The sequence below is a fragment of the Mauremys mutica genome, chromosome 1, assembly GCF_020497125.1.
Source record: "Mauremys mutica isolate MM-2020 ecotype Southern chromosome 1, ASM2049712v1, whole genome shotgun sequence".
Classification (NCBI taxonomy): Eukaryota; Metazoa; Chordata; order Testudines; family Geoemydidae; genus Mauremys; species Mauremys mutica.
Genome location: NC_059072.1, coordinates 333295738 through 333318630, shown reverse-complemented (window position 1 = coordinate 333318630; position 22893 = coordinate 333295738). Strand labels below are relative to the sequence as shown.

General features: G+C 39.2%; 1 protein-coding gene across 1 annotated transcript in view; it reads left to right on the top strand.

The window, feature by feature from the left end:
• Positions 1 to 22893, top strand: part of CNTN5 (contactin 5) — a 1047172-nt gene that overhangs the window by 936448 nt on the left and 87831 nt on the right. Inside the window, exons 16-18 of the mRNA XM_045019421.1 lie at positions 2125 to 2252; positions 3968 to 4143; positions 20955 to 21075. Of these exons, the coding sequence (XP_044875356.1) occupies positions 2125 to 2252; positions 3968 to 4143; positions 20955 to 21075 (425 nt within the window). The remainder of the gene's footprint in view (positions 1 to 2124; positions 2253 to 3967; positions 4144 to 20954; positions 21076 to 22893) is intronic.

Here is a 22893-nt window from a genome sequence, read left to right as displayed (position 1 = left end):
TTCTTTCTTCTGGAAACTATTATGCTGCTATATTGCATTGCTGAGAGTGGTGACCAATTTTATATTTGAAATAAATGGTAGTACATTTTTCATTAAAATGAGACTCTGTTTTTCCTCCCCAATAAATCTTGTGGAGTATACATAATAACAGGGCAGTATTTTTCATGATCACGGTAACGCAGCACATTTTTTTTTCAGGTGGAACACTACATAGTTGCCTTGATAATTTAGTTAGTACACATTACTGAGACAAATGCTTTAAGTAAATTGCTCCAAATTATAATTCAGCTTTCTATCCAGGCTTGCCTTTCCTCAGATGGGGTTTTCTCCCTTTACTGGCTGCACTGGAGGCAGGGTGAAACCTATTAATCAGGATAGGGCCATAGCTCCTTACATTCTTGATAGTCTTTTCCACGGGGTGGCTCTGCTCAGCTAAGCAGTTAGGACCAAGAGGAGAGCAAATGGTCAATGTGTTCATTGTCTCTTTTAACACTCTGCAACTGATTCTTGGTTTTTATGCCTCCTGGGATTTGAAGACACAGGTTTCTGCTCATCTCACCCCCTTCCTATCAAATATGATGTTAATGATACTGTCCCCCAGAGACAGTCTTCAGAGTTTATATCCTATTGAGATGACTGGACAAGAGGGATTCACACCTCTCCTGCAGTTATTGTTTCAGCCTCTCTGTCTGCAGCAGATTCAGCACAGCATCACTTTGCACTTAGTTGGTATTTGAAAGGTTTTCCTCACAACCATAAGGACTAATTTAAAAAAAAATCAGGTTTAGATTCTGTAGATGCTAATGAACCTCATGGGACTTGGGGAGGCTGCTGTCCCCCTACTTACAATTGCTCCTTGAATGTCCACAGTATGGAGGACCAAGCAATGTAAGTTACGGTAGGCTGTCTCTGCAGTAATGTACTCTGCTGTTTGTGACGGAGGAACGATCTGGTAAAGAACATCATCTCACTTCTGCCCCCTTCAAATGATCAGAATCCCACTGAGCACCTGCAAAAGCACTTAAACTTTTGTAGGACTGGGAAATAGGAAGGAGTGTCCCCTGGAGATGCATTTCCCTCTCTCGTGCCACCTCTGGCTAGAATGCGTGAGTGCAGACTCTCCTTGCATGTAGGCAGAGAGGCGCACTAGAGGTTTATATAATAACAATCTACAATGGGTGAAATTTTCCCATATGCAGCAGACCAGTGCAAGACTGATACACCAATTAATTCCCACTAATGCCCTCATAATAGGAATTAAGTGATACGTAGGTCTTGCACTGACCTCACATCACATGGGTGAATCTCGCCCAATAAGTTTTACTTTAAAAATAAAAAAGGTAATAAAACTTGAATAGGAGATTACAGAAGGAGGACATAATTTTAAATTTTGGAATATTAAAAGTGTCAATAGTGTTTTATTTTCCACCTTTTCAAATCCAAATTTCTCTTTCTAGTACAGTTTTGACAAGGCTAAAATTTCAACCACGCAACACAGAGGATGTGATTTTGCACGTTTCTCATGAATTCCCTGTGACTTCAATGAAGTTACTCACAGAGATTATAGAATCAAGCCCACACAATACTCCAGGGAATAAAGGGTAAACAGAAGCCACCAGAACTTATTTCTATCCCTGTCCTGCATTGTGTAGAGCAAGTGCTATAAATCATATTTTGGCCAAATACAATTAATTTTATGTTCTTTCCCTGTCATCCTCTATTTTTTATCCATCATAATTCTTAGATTTGTTTTTTAAGGTCACTGTTAGTTTCAGGTGGAATAGCTTATGCTTAATATTGAAATATCACTCAACACTAGTGTAGTAGCCAAATTTTAAAGTATCAAGGATCATATACAATTAAAATTCACCATCATTAAGTGTCAAAGGAGAACTAATCCATTGATTCCTCCCAGAGCCTATTTTGAGTTAAGGAGGCAGAGGGAATAAAATAGGTTTATTGCATCCTTTCCTGAGAGCGGAGGATTCAATGATCATCCTTGTACACAATGGCAGCAATGTTTAATCCTGTTTGTTAGTCCTAAAAGATAACACCATGGAGCCTGCCTATGTCTGAGATAGCTGGTACATGCTACAGGATACAAACATTTTTTATAATTTTCAGGATAACTGTTCTTCCAGATGGGAGCCTACAAATCCTGAATGCTTCCAAATCTGACGAAGGAAGGTACTTATGCCAAGGAGAAAATGTGTTTGGTTCTGCAGAAACTGTAGCCTCAGTATTTGTTAAAGGTATGGAAAACTACACCAATTAGTTATTAATTATTATTATTTATTTTTATTGATTATTGATTATTTGTACAGTAATGGACCAAGACCCCATTGTTCTAGGTGCTGCACAGACACAGAACAAAAAGACAGTACCTGCCCCCAGAGAGTTTACCAAAGATTGTGCCAACAATTGCTTCCCCTCTGTTAATACATGCTCATAATGTTTTATGATGCGTATGTGTCAGAAAAACTAGTACATAAATTAAATCCTTCCAAATTATTACATTAATTCTGTATGTAAAAGAAAAGAGAGAAAAATAAGGAGGTATATATCTTTGGCTTTTAGACGTGCTAGCTGCCAAAAATAATTATCCTTTCTACATGCACACAGTGAATAAAGTATAGCGATAAAGTCCTATTTTTAATGACAGAAATCCTAAAAAGAAATGGCTAGGTTAGAAACCCAGCAGATCGTTACCTGTTTTCTAACTACTCAGTTACAACTAGTTTCCCAGCCACTGGGTTGCTATTTAGACAAGTGATGTCTAGTTTATTGATAAGAGATCAGTTATCTTAAACTTACACAGCCCTTCACTCCGAGTTGTAAATCAGCAATGAATAATTGACAGTTCAGGGGGAATTTTCAAAAGATACATGAGAGATACTTTCCAATGGGCAGCAACTATATGTTATTGACACATAGCTGTAGCAACTGAATCTCTGGCTATCCAGGGGAAGTAGTTCAAACTTGACCATTACAAAGAACCAGATCCTGAACGGCACTGAGCTTACACTTGGGTGTGAGGGAGCAGAATGGTGCTGGTGATTCAATTCACCCAGTAGGAGAGACTCAATCCTGCAAGTTGCTGAGTACTCTGTGCCCAGTCTAGAAAAGTTTTTAAGCATATGTTCGGATATGTGAGTATTTACAGTGACTTTTAGGACCAGAGCGCTCTGCACCTTGACGGCTCAAGCCCTAAAGTTGCTGAGGATGATGGCTTAAAGCAGGGCCACAGGTTGTACTATTGGTCCCAGGTTGCTGTTCTCTAAAAGAGAAGAGTATATGCCCCTTGCTAGTACATACTGCTGTCCCCTTCATACTGACTAGCTCTTGTAGTGCATTTGGATAGGCCTTCTACCTAGAGGAGTGCACTCCCAGTATTATTGGCAATGCCAATCATATACAAATCATGAATAAAACCCACTATATCTTTTTATTTGTTTTCTGGTATTTGAGTCTTTAGGGTTCAGGTTTTCAAACTTTCCCCTGCAACTATGAGAGCTAGAAATACACTCTTTTTTTAAAATGAAAGCTGAGATTGTTGTATAATCACAAGATTCCAGGAGCTGGTGCTTTAAAAATAATAATATTGTGAGGCTCATGACGAAATTACGAACGATGGCAACACCATTTCTTGAGGACAATCCACCAGCCAGTGTGGTAGCTGGTCTCCCTTCCCAGCATTCCCTGTGGTGACTAGTTGAGATCGTGCCCTGTTGCTTTCATGAAGATGAGGAGATTATTGCTGTCTCTCCCCCGTCTTTGCTCCCTCCCCACTGTGGGCCCACATACCACAGTGCAGTATTTGACCCCGTGTACTCAGAAGCAAAAAACCTTCAGTCCAGTAGGCTGACAAAGCTTTTAGAATTAAATAGAATTCAAGCAAATGTTATATTGATGTTGGAATATCACAAGACCTGCATTTAATTATTACCAATTCTTCTCTGTTTTCAAGAACCAACAAGGATAGACCTGACTCCCAAGAGGACCGAGTTAACGGTTGGAGAAAGCATTGTCCTCAGTTGCAAAGCCATTCATGACAACACACTAGATGTCACTTTCTACTGGACTTTGAATGGGCAGCCAATTGATTTTGAGAAGGAAGGCGGACACTTTGAAAGCATCAGGGCAGTAAGTGAACATATTTTATCTTTTATAAAGTTCTAACAGTTCAATCTGTTTATAGCTAAGCCTTTCCCATTTATGACATGATTGAAAGATGAAAAAATCGACTGATGGTAAAATGAAATGTTAGCTAATGGAACTACTAAATGCACTTCATTTGAATTAATTCAAGCAGCATTAATCAAAAAGAAAATAGCTGTAAAGCTCTGAGTCCCAGTGATATTAGTGAGGCATCCAGTGATTCTAGTAAGAAAACAGAAGGTACTTTGAGCCAAATCCTCCTTATCTTACTCATACAAATAATTCCATCAACTTTCATGGATCTATTAGCAGGGGCGGCTCCAGGCCCCAGCACGCCAAGCGCGTGCTTGGGGCGGCATGCCGCGGGGGGCGCTCTGCCGGTCACCGAGAGGGCAGCAGGCAGGCTGCCTTCGGCGGCATGCCTGCGGAGGGTCCGCTGGTCCCGTGGCTCCGGTAGACCTCCCGCAGGCGTGCCTGCGGAGGGTCCGCTGGTCCCGCGGCTTCGGTGGAGCCGTGGGAGCAGCGGACCCTCCGCAGGCACGCCTGCGGGAGGTCCACCCGAGCCACGGGACCGGCGACCGGCAGAGCGCCCCCAAGCGGCATGCCGCCGTACTTGGGGCAGCGAAATGTCTAGAGCCGCCCCTGTCTATTAGCATGAATAAGGAAAACAAGAATTTTGCCTGTTATGTTAGTAGCCAAAACTTCAATTTCGGTTATTACTCATGTTGCTGTTTTCACAGATAATGTAAGTTACATAGCCATGCACACATACCCCAAATGTGCTCTTTACTCACATGGCACATATTTTAATCTGTGAATACGAAGCAGTACATTTTCATTTTCAAAATGCTGTGTGAGGTTTTAGCTATGCTGCTCTCATTACAGTTTATGGAAATTGTGACAAAAACCATTCTCACCGTTTTGAAATATTATGCTTTGTTACAGTAGCTATGTAAGAATTAGATTAAGTCAAACAGACCAATGAACTAATCTGAACCTGTGCCATAGATAAACTTTCTGAATGGAAAGAAATCTCTTTATATGAATGAGGATGACATTGGAATGCCCAATAATTCACCTTCCCTTCTTGTTAATTAAATGTAAATCAAACATTCGTGCAATGTTAACATAGCTAAAGCAAGCACAAAAAATCAAGAAATTTAAAAAGTTAATATTTTTAATCTACGTGCAATGTAGTAGAGTTAACTTTGCAGTAGAAAACGCAAAAGTTGTAATCTAATTTGTCTGGCTTCATATTACTATATTACCAATATTTATTTATATATTACATTTGGCTTCTCTGATGCTTTTTTAAAATAAAAACCCTTAGTGAAGTGCATTCTTTCTGTGGGAGCCCTCAACAGATGCACCTTTATCTGAGCATGCCCAACATTTGAAATCACTCAAGGATGATTATAAATAAAAAGAAAAGTGCTCTAACTTGTATACACAGACTTTCTAGTTTTAAATATTCATAACTTGAAAAATACTGAGCAATTTTATTCAATCTTGAATGGTTTTCCTTCCTCAGCAAGGACATGAGAAAATTGAAATTTCTGCTGTTTTGGAGTTATGCAAACACAAACATTTCATTTGGTACATATGAGGCACCCAATCCCTCTCACATGACTCAAAAGCAGCTGAACTCATTCGGCTCAAAATTTGCACCTTTGGCCTTGAGCCTAAGCATGGTAAATTTCAGCCCTAAAGCAGTTTCTTTTAGAAAGATACCAGCAACTGAAAAATAGAGGTGAGAATTGGCAGGTGACAATGAATCTTCACTACAGAGTTCTCTTCTAAAAAGTATGAAGTCAGTTGAGTTTCAGCAGGTTTGAAATCAGCCCCATAGTTATACATTCATTCAGGTAGCTTAACCGTTTGTGAGTCCAAACGTTCTCACTACGCTCCTGCAGTCTTGGTACCTGTATGTGATAGAGTGTCCCCTACAAAGATGCAAGTCAAGCTGCTCAGATGCCACCTACAAGGCACTGTCTTTTCTTTACTTCCTCATGGGAGTTCGTCAGGTGCTGTTCCTCAAGAAAGGGGTGCTGTAGAGGATTCTGCATGGAGCATCAGGAGAGAGAAACTGAACCAGGGACCTGCAGGCTCCCCAGGGTGATCACCTGCTTAGCTCACAGATAGCCAAGTGGTAGCAGTAATTTCTTTTACTTACCAGCTGCAGTTGAAGGCTCAAATAAGGTCTAGTTGTGCCATGTGGATGGGCAGTCATTTAAGGCAAAATGTTCCTTTTTCAGTGGAAATGGGGGAGGGAATCCTTTCACCAGAAAACCACAAGGATCACAGAGATGGGGGGTCTCATCCCTTACCAGCTTTGTGGGACTCCAAACCCATCCCACTTGAAGGATGGCTTCTTAGACAAGAACCCCACAGAGATTTCTGTTCTCTTTGGTTTCCTCTCATGGCAATCTACGGAGGGGGATAATCTGGCTACAAGTAAATACTCACTAGGTAATAAAATGGGCTCGGTGTTTATTGAGCATAACCTTTGTCTTTCTCTTTTACATTCCCTTTACTTTCCCTTTTTCTTTTTCTTTTTTTTTTTCTGTCACAATTCACTGGTGACTGTTAGGGGACTATTTTGTAAATGCAGAATTTTCTGGCTGTTCGGAGTTATAATACTACACAAAACTGACCCATAGTGACAAACTTGTAACTTTTCATCAGACAGGACTAGAGATGAGTAAAACTACAATTTAGATTCAAAAATAGGAATTTTGGGGGTGGAATGACAGATTTGTCCTGATTTACCAGATTTTTTTCCTCCACAAAATTAAGCTAATTTGCAATGATTTCATATCATTTTCATTCATTTTGTGACAATAGAATTTTGCAGATTTTTACATAAGAATTCTCAAATGATGCTGAGATTTCATTTTCATCAGTGAAAGTCTCTCAGTTTCACAAAACACAGAAATGTGGCTCTGGCAAAATACAAAACAGGAGATGGATGTCCTGATACAAATTCGCTCTGATATACTGGGACAAACTGCACTAAGTTTGCAGAAGTGGAACTGACAGCAGAATTTGTTCAACAGCGTATATGTCATACTATAGAGGAACATTACTTGGAGTATCACAAGCCATTCTTTCTAGGTTCCTTTGTGTCCTGATATTACTAAAATAATCTCACTGCATTAAAAGAACTATTGTAGGCTTCAGTCAGATTTTCTGGTGAGTTTGTAGCTTTCTTTCCCTTCTGTTGCCTAAAAAATTCAGTTCCATTTTCCCTAAGTGACAGGAGTATAAATCAATCATAATGGAGCCAAATATGACTATCTTAAGAACCCACTGGAGAGAGAAAAGAGGTTGCATTTCAAATAAAAAAGGAGTGTGTTTCTCTTCAGAGATACCCAAGCAATTAGATTCTTTAGGCACCTGCTTCAAAAACAACGCTCTTAGGTTGGTAAGTTCATAAACTGGGCTGAAGGCACAGCATACACATTTGAAAATATGTTGCAAATACATTGGGGCCCAATTTACCACTGTTACACCACTTAGTGGTAGAATTCCTAAACAGCTGTAAAACATTGTAGAGCAGAGGAGCATCAGTCCTTGAATTATTAATTTGGTTTATCCTTACATAATTGTGAATACAATTATCTGGTTTCCACACACTCTGGCAATAATTGTATGCTTCATTTAGTCACATTCCTTATTTGTTTAAAAATTGAGACCACATTCTTTTTCACTTCCACAAAGGAGACTGCCACTCATCATTTCTCCTCTTTGAAAGTGTTAGTTAAAATTTAAGCAGATCTCAGTTGACCAGCAGACAGATCTCTGTTCCTGCCACTTCATGGAATGAATCTGTACCATTTAGTGGAGACAGATAATCCCCAAAATTAGAAATTTAGAAAGGAAGAATTTTCTCTGTTGATGGATTTTGACTATGAAGTAGAAAAAAAAATCCCCAAACCATTCATTTTGGGGTTTGTTTCAGTTATATCTTGTTTTACTTTCCATTAACTTAACCATAGATATAAAATTAATCAAAGACAAATGTGTCTTTGCTGATTGAAAAACACTTAACTCTGATAGGGCCCTAGATAGGCTAATGAAAAATGAAGTTATTCTATGTACCTTATCCCATAATACCGCTCAACCTGCCAGGCCCTAAATGGGATGTACTGTGTGATAAAAACAAAATTAGGGACATAAAAATTAATCACATGGGAAACTTTTAAAATGCTGTGAGATTCCTTCTTTCAGTGCCACTAACTTCAGCTTCATGATTCTCTATTTTTGAGCAAAGTAATTTTCAACAGTAGAAGTGAGGAAATGCCAGTTTTGTGTGGAACATAGGGAATGTTGGGACTAAAATGAGTACCATTCCTTTAAATTAGGGACCTTTATGGGCTTGTCTACTCTTGAAATACTACGGCGGCATAGTTGCAGCACTTCAGCATAGCTAATCCACCTCCCCAAGAGACATTAGCTAAGGCAACAGAAAAATTCTTCTGTCAACCTAGCACTGTCTACACTGGGGTTTAGGTTGGTTTAATTACACCACTCAGGGTATGGATTTTTCATGCCTCTTAGTGACATAGCAGGGTTGATCTAGCTTTTCAGTGTAGATCTGCTCTAAGAGGTATGTCTCACATGATAGCTGAGTGCAGCTGAGGCCTTGATACAGTATAATCTTGTATAATTTTTGTTGCTCCAGAATACATAATCACTGTAGGGTAAAGATGGTTTCCCTGCTTTGGTTTCTCTGCCAGACTCGTAACATTATGATTGTGCTGCTCATTTTTGCTATTTGAGTGACTCTGGTGTTAAGTACAATGACCATTCTGGTGCTTTATGTAGTGCCACAAAGCTACCACCTAAGTAATTCCACAAACAGAAAAGTTTATTATCGCTGATGCTAAATTCCCACTTATGAAAATTACCCATACTCCAGTGATTACAATCAAAAACACAAAGCATCTCTTAACAAGACTTGTTGCCTTATTTGACTGTGTATTATGTATTTAATTATAAGCATCATTTCTCAAACTGGAGACCAAATAACAATACTCTGAAGGTGCTGTGTCTGTTACTTACTGAGCTAGCAAACATTTAGTACATACATCAGTTTCGATGCATCACATGTATCACTGGCAAGAGGTGAAGTGTGAAAATGTTAGGTTGAAAGATGATGAGCACGTAGGGAATAGTAAGAAAGGGAGAGGAAACTAACATTGAAGATAAGGACTACAGAATTCATTTGTCCTGCTATTGATTTAAAAGGAACAGCTAGGCAAAAAAAAAAAGTTTATGTAACTCCGTCACATACCAGATAAGTTTAGACAAGTATGTAAATAGATATAGACAGCATCCTTTGGCATTAGAAACATCCTTTTTGCCCAGCAAAGGACTCTGTGTGCAGGAATCGCTGTAATTCAGAGAGGCAATGTTACATGGGAATCTGAATTTTCAAGAGTGATTTATTTCTATTATTTCCTCAATTCCATTTGGACCAAACTCTGAAATCTTGCCAAAAAATTTATTCAGGCTTTTCTCAGGACATTTTTTTTATCGACATTAATGTTTATTTCTACCAGCGAATACTCCAGAGTTTGGACCCTTTGTGAATGAGCAAAATTTGATTTTCTAGCTAAGGATTCCTGGTTTTGCATGTGTGTATTTACATCCATCTGTGCTCTTTTCAAATATATTTTTAAGTTAATATAGTGTTTATGACAGCCCTGCAGAATGAATTCTTGTGTTTATCCATAGACTATTAAAAGTAAGAAGCAGCATTGCCCTGCTGGTGTCCCTAACCCTGACTGGAAGAATACACCTAGGCATAAAAGAATAATTTAGTCTCTATGCCTACTTAGTCCTTGATCTTTGCTGAGACTACTAATAAGGGAACCAATACGTACTAGTTCTGAGGGTAGTTTTTATTATGTGGACACTTGAAAAGAGACTCATTAATTCATTTAATGCAACGTATGAGGCATTGACTGGATGGTAATTACTTTGTCACTAATGACATGGGATATATTTAATCTGGTGACCCAGAAGAGAGAGAGAGAGAGACCAACCACATATCCTACCACCAATCCCCCACATTTTCAAGTTTCTCCCCAACTTCACTTTTTTGTTGTGTCTTTCGTTTAATTAATTTTTTATTTGTAACTCATAAACACCGTAAACAGGCTGAACAAAGATTTATATGAAGCAGAATCCATTAAAATATCAAGCTGTTCTACAAGAACAACTTTACTCTTCATCTGACATAAAATGCTGCACTAAATAAGAGGGTCACTTTAGATAACAGTGTCAGTACCTGTCAAGAGTCTTGAAGAAGAAGTCATGCTATGCACGGTATTTGGACAGTTACTGTTATATGAACTTTGTGCCTAAGGCATGGTCCACACTAGAAAACCAGGTCGGTTTAACTACTTTGTCAGGGGTGTGAAAAATTCACACACCCCATTGGTGTTGTTAAGCCAACCTAAGTCCCCAAGTAGACAACACTAGGTCAACGGAACAATTCTTCCATTGATCTACCTACTGCCTCTCCCGGAGGTGGATTACCTGTGCCAATGGGAGAGCCCCCCTAACGATGTAGGAAGTGTGTACACTGAAGCACTACTGCACTTCTCATCCCTCCTCTCAACCCCAATTTTTAGTTCTTTATCATCTTGCAGCCATTCAGCTGTAAAACAGATGCTGAAATATGATCAGAACAAAGGAAGACCATGATCCAGCAAAGCACTGAAACATATGTATAGCTTTAAGTGTGTGCAAAATCCTACATGCTTAAGTGTTTTGCTGCTCTTAGATCATCATATATAATCATATATGATCATTTATGTCTTGTGAGAAGGGCCTGATGCAAACGATTATAGCTGCCAGTGTCGAGCAGGCCTAGACTGTCTCTTATAGGAGTCTCGAGATCTCTGCTGAAAATACAGGGTTGTGTCCTGGATTGCTTACTCTTTGTAACTGAGTATACTAGCAATAGAGGATCTCCTGCCTCAGAATCAAGGTCACTCTCTGCACCTCTTCTTCAGTCTTTCTGTGTGAATAATCTCTGACTAAATGCTAGTGAAAACTGTGCTGCAGAGATGTCCAACCTATCCTGATAAACAGCAGAAAGGATTTCACTAGAACCACGTATGCAGCAAAGTGGAAGAGATTTTCTGTCTTGCCAAAGTAACAACACCTGTCACCACATTGCATGGACATCACCCATATATCGGATTACTTGTTACAGTTGAAGTCATTAGGCCATTCAATCAGCTCTGTGAGGGCTCACCTGGCATCCATTTAATCAGTTTACTAACCAATAGACAGATTCTTGGTTTACCCTCTTACCCTCTGGTGATCCAGATATTTGAAAGGCCTAATCAATCTCTGACTCAGTACTGACATGGAAAAGGATTCTCTCAGACCACATCCTAAGTTCATGGTAAAATTGCTGTCACCTTTTCACTTAAACCCATCTGTTCAGCTTCCGGTATTTTTTTTTTTAAACCAAATCTCATTCTTCTTAAGTTGAGGAAACACCTCATACTTTAGATGTTTGCAAAGCTTTGGCATTCTACCTTGACCACACTAAGGTGTGCAGAACCTCTAATAGGCTTTTTGTAATCTATGCCGAGAGAGTCAAAGGCCAACCAGTCTCAACTCAATGTATATCACACTGAGTTTCTGACAGTATCAATCTTGGCAGAAGTCCCTCCTCTCTGCAAACATCAGGATGTACAAACAAGCAAGTAGGGTTATGCACTCCATCTGACTGTTGTGGAGTGGAAATTGATGGCCTCTCTGCGTATGGGAAATTGGTCCACATGGAGGTGGTAAGATTGATTTAACTGATCATGAACACAAATTTACATCAACAGAATCTACACTGGCTAGAGATTGTCTGGTACCACAGCAGCAGATGAACAAATTTTATGACAACCTCAAACATGCAAGTCCTGGATCAGCACTTCACTGTTCCCCTATCGTCAGGGGCGGCTCTAGGCATTTTGTCACCCCAAGCACGGCAGGCAGGCTGCCTTTGGCGGCTTGCCTGCAGAGGGTCCGCTGGTCCCGCGGCTTCGGCGAACCTCCCGCAGGTGCCTGCGAGAGGTTCGCCGAAGCCGCGGGACCAGCGGACCCTCTGCAGGCACGCTGCCAAAGGCAGCCTGCCTGCCGCCCTCACGGCGACCGGCAGAGCGCCCCCCCTGTGGCTTGCCGCCCCAGGCACGCGCTTGGCGTGCTGGGACCTGGAACCACCCCTGCCTATCATGAATTGGCAGATTCTTGATGCTTGCTAATTGCCATCTATTTCTAACACTAGAAATCAAGATGATCTGCTTTCTGTGCTGTAACATTTACCTAAAAGAGAATGTTTGTGAGGTATCGAATTCTATAATGATTATTTGGTTTAGGTAGTGGGCAGCACTTCCAAAAGCACAGGTCTCCTAACCCAAAGACTAAGATCTGGTAGCTTTCACAACATTGCTTTATGTCTGTTTAGCATATTGAACTCTCCTGCCTGATAGGTTCTTTTCCAAGAGAAGGTAGTTATATTCACACAACAACTAAAGGTGGGATGTGGTTAGAGTGTGTTGTGCTGGAAGGGGAGTATTACAGTCAGCATGAACAGTGAAAGGAGCTGAGTGGCAAACATGTTTTTTTAAAAATGAAAGGAGTTGCACAAGGTTCCCATTTTCTGTATATTTCCTTATATACCTCTCCGTTGAAATGTATACAGTGAATTGGATAACACCATACTGACTGTTTGCTCCCTGGCAGAAGTGGATGAATCAAACAGTAGGGTTTGGACAACCTATGACATAAAGACTAGAAAAGGACAATGTGATTAAACTATCGGCTCCATTTCTGTTGCAAGTAGACTATATTGTGTAATTGGGGAAAGCCTGTAAAGGTGGGAGAGTTAATGAATCATCTCAGTCTAGAGGTAAAGGAAGGACAGATTCCTAGGGAAGTTTCCTGGAAACTGCTCAGGATGGTGAAACTCACTCTCACAGAGAGAATGAGTACAATCCTTGTTACTTTAAGATCCACATGTAAAAGTTACTTTCCTGCAAAGCAACTTGCAACTTATTATCATTTATGAAATAGAAAACAAAAAATTATCACATAATTTATTCCCATCATAAGTAACATAAATTAACTTCATAAGTCACTCTGATACCATGGCGGTTGGAGTGGTAGAAGACTCTAACGAGAACAGAATAATTTACACATTCTGAAGATGTAGATGACCTGAGCTTTGACTCACCTCTGAAATTAGGTCACTACATCTAAGGCAGCAGCTAATGTTATTAATAGCTAACACCACAGTATGTGAAAAATTACCGCAAGCAGCAACCTATAGGTAAAGCTAATTAAAAGCATTGTGAGCACAACTGTGACCTAAGATAAGTTGCAGTACTGGAACAGATAAAGCAGTGGATTGATATGGCTATTGTGGATACTAGGGCCACCTGTACACTAATAAATGAGATCCTTTGGAGCATAATGTAAACAACACAGAACAGTTGATTGCCCTAGAAAAAAGATATCAGAGGGGCAACCATGTTAGTCTGGATCTGTGAAAGCAGCAAAGAGTCCTGTGGCACCTTATAGACTAACAAACGTATTGGAGCAAGAACTTTCGTGGGTGAATACCCACTTCGTTGGAATCATTATTCCTGACAAATGGCATTACTGGCCATACTATTAATTATGTGTTGTTTAATGAGGACCAACAGTGTACTCAGGAGAAGACACATAGGCTGAAGCTTGCAGAGGAGGTTAGGCACCCAACTGCCCTTAAAATTCATTAGGAGTTGGGCACCTATCTTCCTTAGGCTCCTGTGGGATCCCAGCTATAGCACAGAAGAAGACATGTTTAATGCTCTAGGGAGCTTTCCTTGAATTTTGAGCTGATGTAAACATTTCAAATACCAAATGCACCATGTGGCTAGGTGACGTTCAGAAGTCAAAGCAATGCAGATATCTTTGTAAAAACAAACAAACAAAAAAAACCTTCTCTGTGATAATGGTGTACTTCTTAGAAAGTGTCCACTGACACCGTGGCTGAAGAGCTAAGCCATAACATGCAGCCTTCCCATAGATTAACTGAACCAGGATCTGCTTTTGTTTAGAAGAGAACACAGAAAAACATGGCAATTTCATGACACCACTCATTTGAGCTTTTAAGAATATTAGGAGCACGTATTGACAGGTACCTCAGGCAATTCTATATCATGCTGGTTGAGTTTTGAACCCTTTTGACACTTCTTGCTTCATTGTAACCAACTTTCTTTTATCCTACCCAAAGGGAAACTATGTCTCTGAACTTACTGAAATGTTAGATCGATTTTAGCAACAGAAGTCAAAAAGTAAAAGACTGGAATTCTGGCTTTGGTTACTTTTAATAGCTACTATATGAGAATTTTTGCTGCACTCCTATTAAGAGATCACTGTCTTTTAAACGATTTCTAAATCTGAATGTAATCTCACTTTTCAAACCTAAACACGAGCTACAATAAGACTGTAAAAAAACAGGAGTACTTGTGGCACCTTAAAGACTAACAAATTTATTTTAGCATGAGCTTTCGTGAGCTAAAACTCACTTCTTCGGATGCATAGAATGGAACACACAGACAGGAGATATTTATACATACAGAGGACATGAAAAGGTGGAAGTATGCATACCAACAGGCAGAGTCTAATCAATTGAGATAAGACTGTACTTAGCTTTTATAAAGGGTAAACCAAACCACTTTGTAAAATTTGCCCACCAGTCTGAACCTCAGTCCTTTCTGGAAACTAAACCCAAGTCTTTTATGGTTCAGTTTGCATAATTGTCATACTCACTATCCTCAACTTTCTCTCTGTCACCTCTTCCAAGTCATCCAGAAAAAAACCCTACCCATGACGTTCCCAGTGTGGAATTTCTACTCTGCAATCTCTTTTCTGAGGTTGTGGGTTTGGTCTAATCTTGTGAGCTCCCAGTCTTGCTTCTGGTCAGTGATGTGTGCTGGAGAAGCTCCTGAGACGTGTTAAAAATTGTTAGGAAATAAAAGAGAAAGTGAGTCTGATCAGGATTTAGATAAGATTCAACTAACCATCCACAATATTTTAGATAAGCCATTTTTCCTTTTTGTCCTGTGTTTGCTCCTTATCTGTAAGGACAGGATTTTGAATGATATCTGTGAGGGCTTTAGAACGCATCCAAACCACCAAGGCAGACCTTTAACCTAGGCTTGTTTCAGGCCAGATATTCCTCCTTTTAAGAGTTGTCTTCAATACTGGAGATGATAATCCCCATACAAATGCACTCTATTTCAGTTGCCATTTACAGTGAACAAATCCATTAATCTTTCTACTAGGACTGAGCAACACTCCCCGGGTTGGATTTTCAAAAACTAAATGCTCTGGTCTAACTCTGCTCTCATTGAAGTCTATTGGAGTTTTGCTATTCACTTCAGTGGAAGTAGGGTGACCAGATGTCCCAATTTTTTAGGGACAGTCCCGATTTTTGGAGCTTTTTCTTACATAGGCATCTATTACCCCCCACCCCGTCCTGATTTTTCACACTTGCTATCTAGTCACTCTAAGTGGAAGTAGTTAGGCCAACACTAATTGCTTTTGAAAATCCTACACTTAATCTCTTTGACACCAGTTCTCCAGGAGTGTTCATCACAAATCCAAAAGGGAACTGAACGTGTGCAAAGGTGGCTTTCATGCCAGCTTTTAGTCTCCTTCTTCCACCAACTCTCCCTTCCCACTATCATGGGGAAGTTTGGACACCGAGCTAGTCCTTGGTGTAAATGAAGGGAACTTGACAGGCACTCATATGTATGCCAATTGACAATAGCCCCCAGAGAGCAACCAGGTGTAAGGGAGGCCTTACACCAGCAGCCAGAAGTAGGACAACATAGGAGCTCTGATGTCAGCTCTGTACTACCTACAACTCCTTGCCCACATTGGGGGAATTTTTAGTACCCAACTAAGGTGGCTTTAGGCCAGCTTTATGCAACTGGAGCAGCACAAAGTAGTCCTCATGCATCAGTTAATGGTGTTCTTCATCTTCACCAACAATATTTTTCTTGCTTTATGAAAACTTTAGTTCTTGGTTATTTTCCAAGGTTTCAAAACCTTGAACTTTGTATAAAAACAGGACTTCCTCAGCCCCAAACCCCACAGAACCCACATGTACTGTCATCCAGAATTTTAAACCCAAGGGGCCAGATAAGTTTTACAGATGTACTGTTAGATAATGACAGGTTTCAGAGTGGTAGCTGTGTTAGTCTGTATCAGTAAAAACAAGGAGGAATCCTTGTGGCACCTTAGAGACTAACAAATTTATTTGGGCATAAGCTTTCATGGGCTAGTACCCACTTGGTGCCACAAGGATTCCTCCTTGTTTTTGTTTTATGATGTGGCATCCTAGAATTCCTAACTTGCATAAGAGGGAAATGTCTCTAGAGTGCCTTTCATGTAGCTAGAAAGTGAGATGGTCCAATTCTCCAAGATATTCTGCTCCCGCAACTCCCATGGGCTACAGAACGATTTGCAGCTACTCAGCACCTCCCATGATCAGGCCACTAATTTCTAAACACACATCAATTTATATTAAAAGCAAGCAAGTTTAATTTTTTTCCCCTCACACATTCCAAGTAATGGTGGTTGTTGCACATACTGTTATTCTGTAATAAACTTAAATGTTTCACAGGGATCCGTTTTATTGCACTGCTCTCCCTCATTTATAACAATCATTCTTCCAATTGCTGCCAATTTGCCCAGTTATTTAAGTATGCAGATTAAATACACATTATTTTCCTGATGAGAATATTAGGATTCATATAGTCATGAACCCTGTAGTAGTTAGTGACAGCAAAGATTTTGATACTGCTCCTTAGCAATTAAACCAGACAGTTGCTCTCTGTAATGCTTTTCCCCACTTCACAAGCACTAATAAGCACTGTTGTGCTAGAAAAGTTAAAAACTTTTTATCTCCAAGTTGACTCCTTACAGAAATGAAATAGTGTGCATCTCTTTTATGTTCTCCTATTGCAAAATTCTCAAATGTCCTAGCAAGGATTTGAGTGACGTGAGAGAGTTTCTGGATTTTCAGAATAGTACTGAATTTTACCTGGTCAGATGATTGGTCTATGCATTCCAGTATCCTGCCTCCAGCAGTGTCTGATACTTCAGAAGGCAAAATACCACCATAACTTTCTACTATCAGATCTAGTTTATTGTGCCATTCACTCCTGCATTCTCTCTGGTATCAATGGCAGCCTCAGTCGCCCACCTGCCCACTTCTCCAACAAGCAAAATCTCCACACTTTCTCCCTTGCTGGCCCCATACAGGGGGGGAAACCCTGACAAAATTACCTTTTCCTATTTTAAATTCTTACCTAAAGATTTAATTTAGGAAAGAAATTACTAATTTGAAATTTGAAATTTAATTCCTAAATTTGAAAACCTACCTCTGCTATTGGTGCCGACAAATCATTCTTATTTGGCATTGGTTAGACAAGAGGCGCATTGATATAGCTGATGTATCATTATCTCATCCCCCAACTTACTCCCACCCATTTTTTTCTGTTTTGTCCACCAGTTATGGCCTTTCTGACATGTAGGTTGTTAACTCTCTGGGGAAGGGGATTGACATCTTTGTTATGTGTCTGTAAAGCACCTAGCACCAATCCTTTTTTGGGATTCCTAGGAGCTACCATAATACTAATAATAGTAATAACCGGTTCTGCAATATTATAGAGGAGGGATTTTCTTTCTAGCCATGCATTGTGATCATCTTTGAATCCAGAGCATGAAGAATAGAACAATCAAATATTATAAAAGTTGAGTAATGGGTACATCCATGCTTAGGTGTTGCAGAACTGAAGGACAGATAGCATCATCATTGTAGCTAAGCTCTAGCTAAGTGCTTGAATACCATGGAGATGGGAGTCTGTACAAGAATCTTAATAGGGAAAATGAGCTTGAATTGAACATGGGACCAGAAGGTAGAAACTCCTAAACTTTAATCCAGTATCAATAAAACAAAGTATTCTGTTAACAATGTGTTGCTAACGTGCTAAAGAGAAAAAAATATATATATACACAGCACAACAAACACTGAGGTCTAACCAAAAATATATACAAGTTGTCACCTAACATGTGTTTAAGCTACCACAGGGGGACAGAGATGGCATTTTAAAACAAACCAATGAGGGATTTTATATGATGGCTGCATTGCGAAGTCTGTTCACTCAAGCTGGGGTTGGGAAATTGGCAGCAGACTGGAAAAGGAATCAGCTGCCTACCTATTCCTGGAAAATCAGATACTAACCAACTAACACGGCTGTTATTCTGAAACCAATGCCTGTCTGTCATCTCTGACACAGCAAACCACAATCATCTCTTGCCATTTCTGTTCATATCTGCTTTGTCCTCATTATATAGTCACTTTCCAGTGATAATGCATTCTATTCCTTTCTTGAAATTATGTTGAGGAAGCATTATATGCACATTTTGCACTGTTCATGATGCTTTGCACCAGGTCTGCATCTAATTTATATTCCAACCACAGATGAATGCCTCACAAATTAGACCTTTTATGGGGTTTAGCTTAGAAACCCTATTGTTTTTTAATCAGGGATTAGATGCTGAGAATTGACTATGATTCCAGAAGTGTAAAATCTAGTATAGTAGAACAGATTTCCATTGAAAAATGCCGATTCATGAAAATAGAAACTTTTCATGGGCACGTCAGTTTTGACAAAATTTTACTTTGAAAAAAAAAAGTTGAAACAAAGCATTTTGAAAAGGTCCTCATCAGAACAAAATGTTTCAATTTTTTTTGTTTCAAAATGAAGTCATGTTTTACTTTATCCCAGATTTTTTTTTCAAAAATGTTGTTTTATGGGAAATTTCAAATATGATGTTAGGTGAAGATTAGGAATGAAATAAAAACTCAAAATCATGAATTTCCTGTGAAGCAGAAAGCCTGGTTCCTGCACAGCTCTAATTAATTTGCCCCATAGTTCAAACTGGATATGGGACTCTTTACTGCCTCACTTATTTTGTTGTGTTCCAGCATATTGCCTTTTTTAATCAATTGCCATCCAAAAATGGCTGCACTACAGTATTACATAAGGGTTGTTAACACATAAAAATTGCATTGTGTTAACTATACTGGTATATACTAGTACAAACTATACTACATCCACACTAGGGGTGGTGCCAATTAAACTGTTTCCATAAAAAATCACTTTCTTAGATGAAATAATTAAATTAGTATAAAAACTATGTGTCGACAAGGCTTAAGGATGAAATCCATCTCTATACTCAACACAGGGCCTCTTTATTAGCATTCCTCTGCACATTCAAAATAGACTTCATTCCCACCTCACATTGACAACAGTATTAATTTAGAGCACTCAGCATCTCTTGAAAGAGGACCAGGTTGAGGTCTCTGCACCACTAAGGTCCCATCTAAGCCTTCAGTATTGGATTTCAGAGGAATATAAGCATTGTGCTGGTTCTTAGCATGGGGGCAAATTTCATTTGTTATCTTACTGTATAGTTTGTACAAGCAGTAAAGTTTGCAAAGCCCTCTTTAGATGAAAGGCATTATAAAATGTAAGTTCATTCTTATTGTTAATAAGGGGAAATTTGGGGTTCCATTACCACCGTTAAAATAGTATGTTTCTATACTTGTGTTGAACAAATCTCTGCTGAGTATGAAATGGAAACCTAGTTGGAACAGCGTTTGGAAGTTTTGCTGTCATAATCTAAAATAAATGCAGCAAAATAACTCTTGTAAACCAGTGCTAGTCACATGTTCACATACTTTAAGCACACATGGATAATGGGATTTAAATGGTATGCTGGCCTCCTGATATGGGTGACTGTCCCCCAAAGAGAAATATCCCTTCCCCTAGTTGAGGAGCAAAGAAACAGTGTTAAGTCATTAATGTGTAGCGGCCTGATCTCTAAAGCCTACTGAAGCCAATGGAACAACTCCTATTTACTTCAACAGACTTTGGGTGTGGCTGTGGTCTGGTGCATCCAGAAGCCTAGAACCATCACTTGAATTTATTAAATAAGATTGCCATTCTCAGACACAGCTATTCGTACTTCAAAGGGCAGTTGTACCGTCGTCTTCTTGCCTGTTTCCAGTCACAGATTTTGAGCACACTGATCACTGTTGACTACAACCCTAAAGAGCAAAAGCAGGGACACCCATTACTCCATGTACTTTATTTACAGACATCAGAGGAGTGCACACTTCAGCTGGAAGTACATACACATTCTAAAGGGGCAGGGTGGGGGACAGGGAATCTTTTGCATTGTCGTATTCAAGATTTTGTTAGTTTTCCCCTACTGACCTAAACATTAATTATCACTAACTTTTCCAGCTAACTTGGTCTTCTTCCAAAAGAGCCAGTAACTGCAATTAATGCCATTGCTCAGGCCAGAGAATTTTGATTTAGTTAATAAATTTGCTATTTATTGTCCATTTGGAAAGCATTTCTCTCTGCATGCAAGCATGTTTATTTCTTAAGCAATGCAAAGGTTTTTCTTTAGTTATTTACTAAGTATATTAGAAATAAAAATACTGCCCTTTAATCTCTGTTGATAATTTTATTAAAAGCACTTCCTCCTGCATTCCTTAAAACAGTGAGTTAGTATTCTGAAAATTATTTTAATATCAACTGTAAAACCCGCAACGGGGACTTTGCCTCAATATCCAAAGTACCTCTATAAACCACCTTGAATGGGGCAGATTTGCAACATTTTAAACTCATACTTCATCCCTCTTTCAGCAAGCATCCTCTGCAGATTTAATGATCAGGAACATCCTTCTGATGCATGCTGGGAGATATGGCTGCAGGGTACAGACCACAGCAGACAGTGTGTCAGATGAGGCAGAACTTCTTGTTCGGGGTGAGTATGCTAAGTCTGAAGACATGATCGACATAAATTATCATACAATGGAATTTAAATGCATGGAGTTTGAGCATATCAGTGCTGTACATTATACTTAGATTTTACAATAGTGATGTCATTTTTGCTTAACATTTTTGTCTTTGAAAAAGCTGTGTGGTAGACCAGTCTGCAAAACAGGCATGACCGACAATGGCAATTGGTAAATGGACCCTCAGTTCTTAAAAGATGTAATAGCTTAAAGGCACATTGGATTTTTAAAAAAAAATCAATTCTGTGTGAAGTAAATGATTTTTTTTCTTTTGTTGTTATAAATTTAATCTAAAATTGAAGCCATTCTCTCAGGTCTAATGGTTAGGAAATATCAACTCAGTTCCTAGCATGGGGCGCTGCTCTGTTTGTAGTATAATGAAAGGTATGAGTGATTATTAGAAAGAAGTCCAAAATCTTAATCTTTTTGAGTGAATGAGTGAAACTTTGCCTTACAGAGATCACATTGGCAATTTGCTAGGAGCTGGCAGATGCAATTAGGGTTCAACCCTGCAAGCTGCTGAGCACCACATGAGAGGTGCTGAGTGCCCCCAGTTCTCATTGACACAAGTGAGAATTTAGAGCTCTGAACACCACTCAAGAAAAAATGCTCAGCGGGGCCTCCAATTAACACAAAGTGAAGCAGAGCTTGGTCACTTCATTTGCAATATGTTTTCCTTGCTGACTACAGATCGCATCATACAATCATAGAAATGGAGGGCAGGAAGGGACATCAAGAACATCATACAATGTTCCATCTTGATCAATGCATGATGGCACCTGTAGTCTCATGTGTCCCCTACACTTGCATTAAAAATGTGAGAGGCTGCACTGTAGAACTCCTTATGTCTCATTTAGGCAACAGGCTTCACACTGGCCATGCTTGTTAAATTTTAAAATGTAAGAAACTGTGAGATATTTTATTAGCATGTAGGAAACCCCAAATAAAAAATATAAGATGACTAGAGAAGGTTTTAAAAAAGGAAAATCTTTTTAGATTTTTCCACCACTTGTTATGGCTTGATATTTCTTTTTCTATCTATCATTGGCAGTGTGCAAGGTTCTTTTCTTATTTGATGGGAGGGGCTGTTAAATGTTTGCATGAACTCAAGGACTATAGGGCTTCTATAACCTAACTTCCATGAATGTCATTTCACCAGCTGAAAGTTTCAAAAATTGCTCAATCTACTAGTACCTAGAATCCCACAGTCTTGCTTCTAAATTACTCAGATCTGATCCCTGCTCCATAACCTCCTATGGTAAGCTAATTATTTCTCCTCCAGTGGGGTTCATTTTATATATATGAATTTACTGTAGTTTGCTATATAAAATGTTTCTCAGAATAGGAGGTCTGAATGTGAGAGTAATAAAAGCATTATTTGGGATATTAGAAGGAATTGGATTCATGTGTCCCTAACTATGTGATGAAATTAAAACTATGACAGTTTTATAACATGATTCAGTTTCAAATATGCCACACTTAATATGTTCCATTATCCTTGTCTCTGCAGCTGGCAGATAAGAGGATCCAATCAGAATTATGTTTGTACCGGTTTTACAACTGGTTTATATTGTGTGACTGGTTTTGTACAGTTGTAAAGTTCTGCTTTCATTAAATTATATGATTTGGTTAGTTTCTCAAGAAGTGAATTCCCTATTAGATAGTTGTAATACTTATGCAAATGGCACAGAGCAGATTCTACAGTGTCAGCATTGCTTTTGCCAAATGCTGGGTGTCTTTTTTTCTTTGTTTTTGGCCTTGCAGTCAATATTTAAAGCAGATTCCAT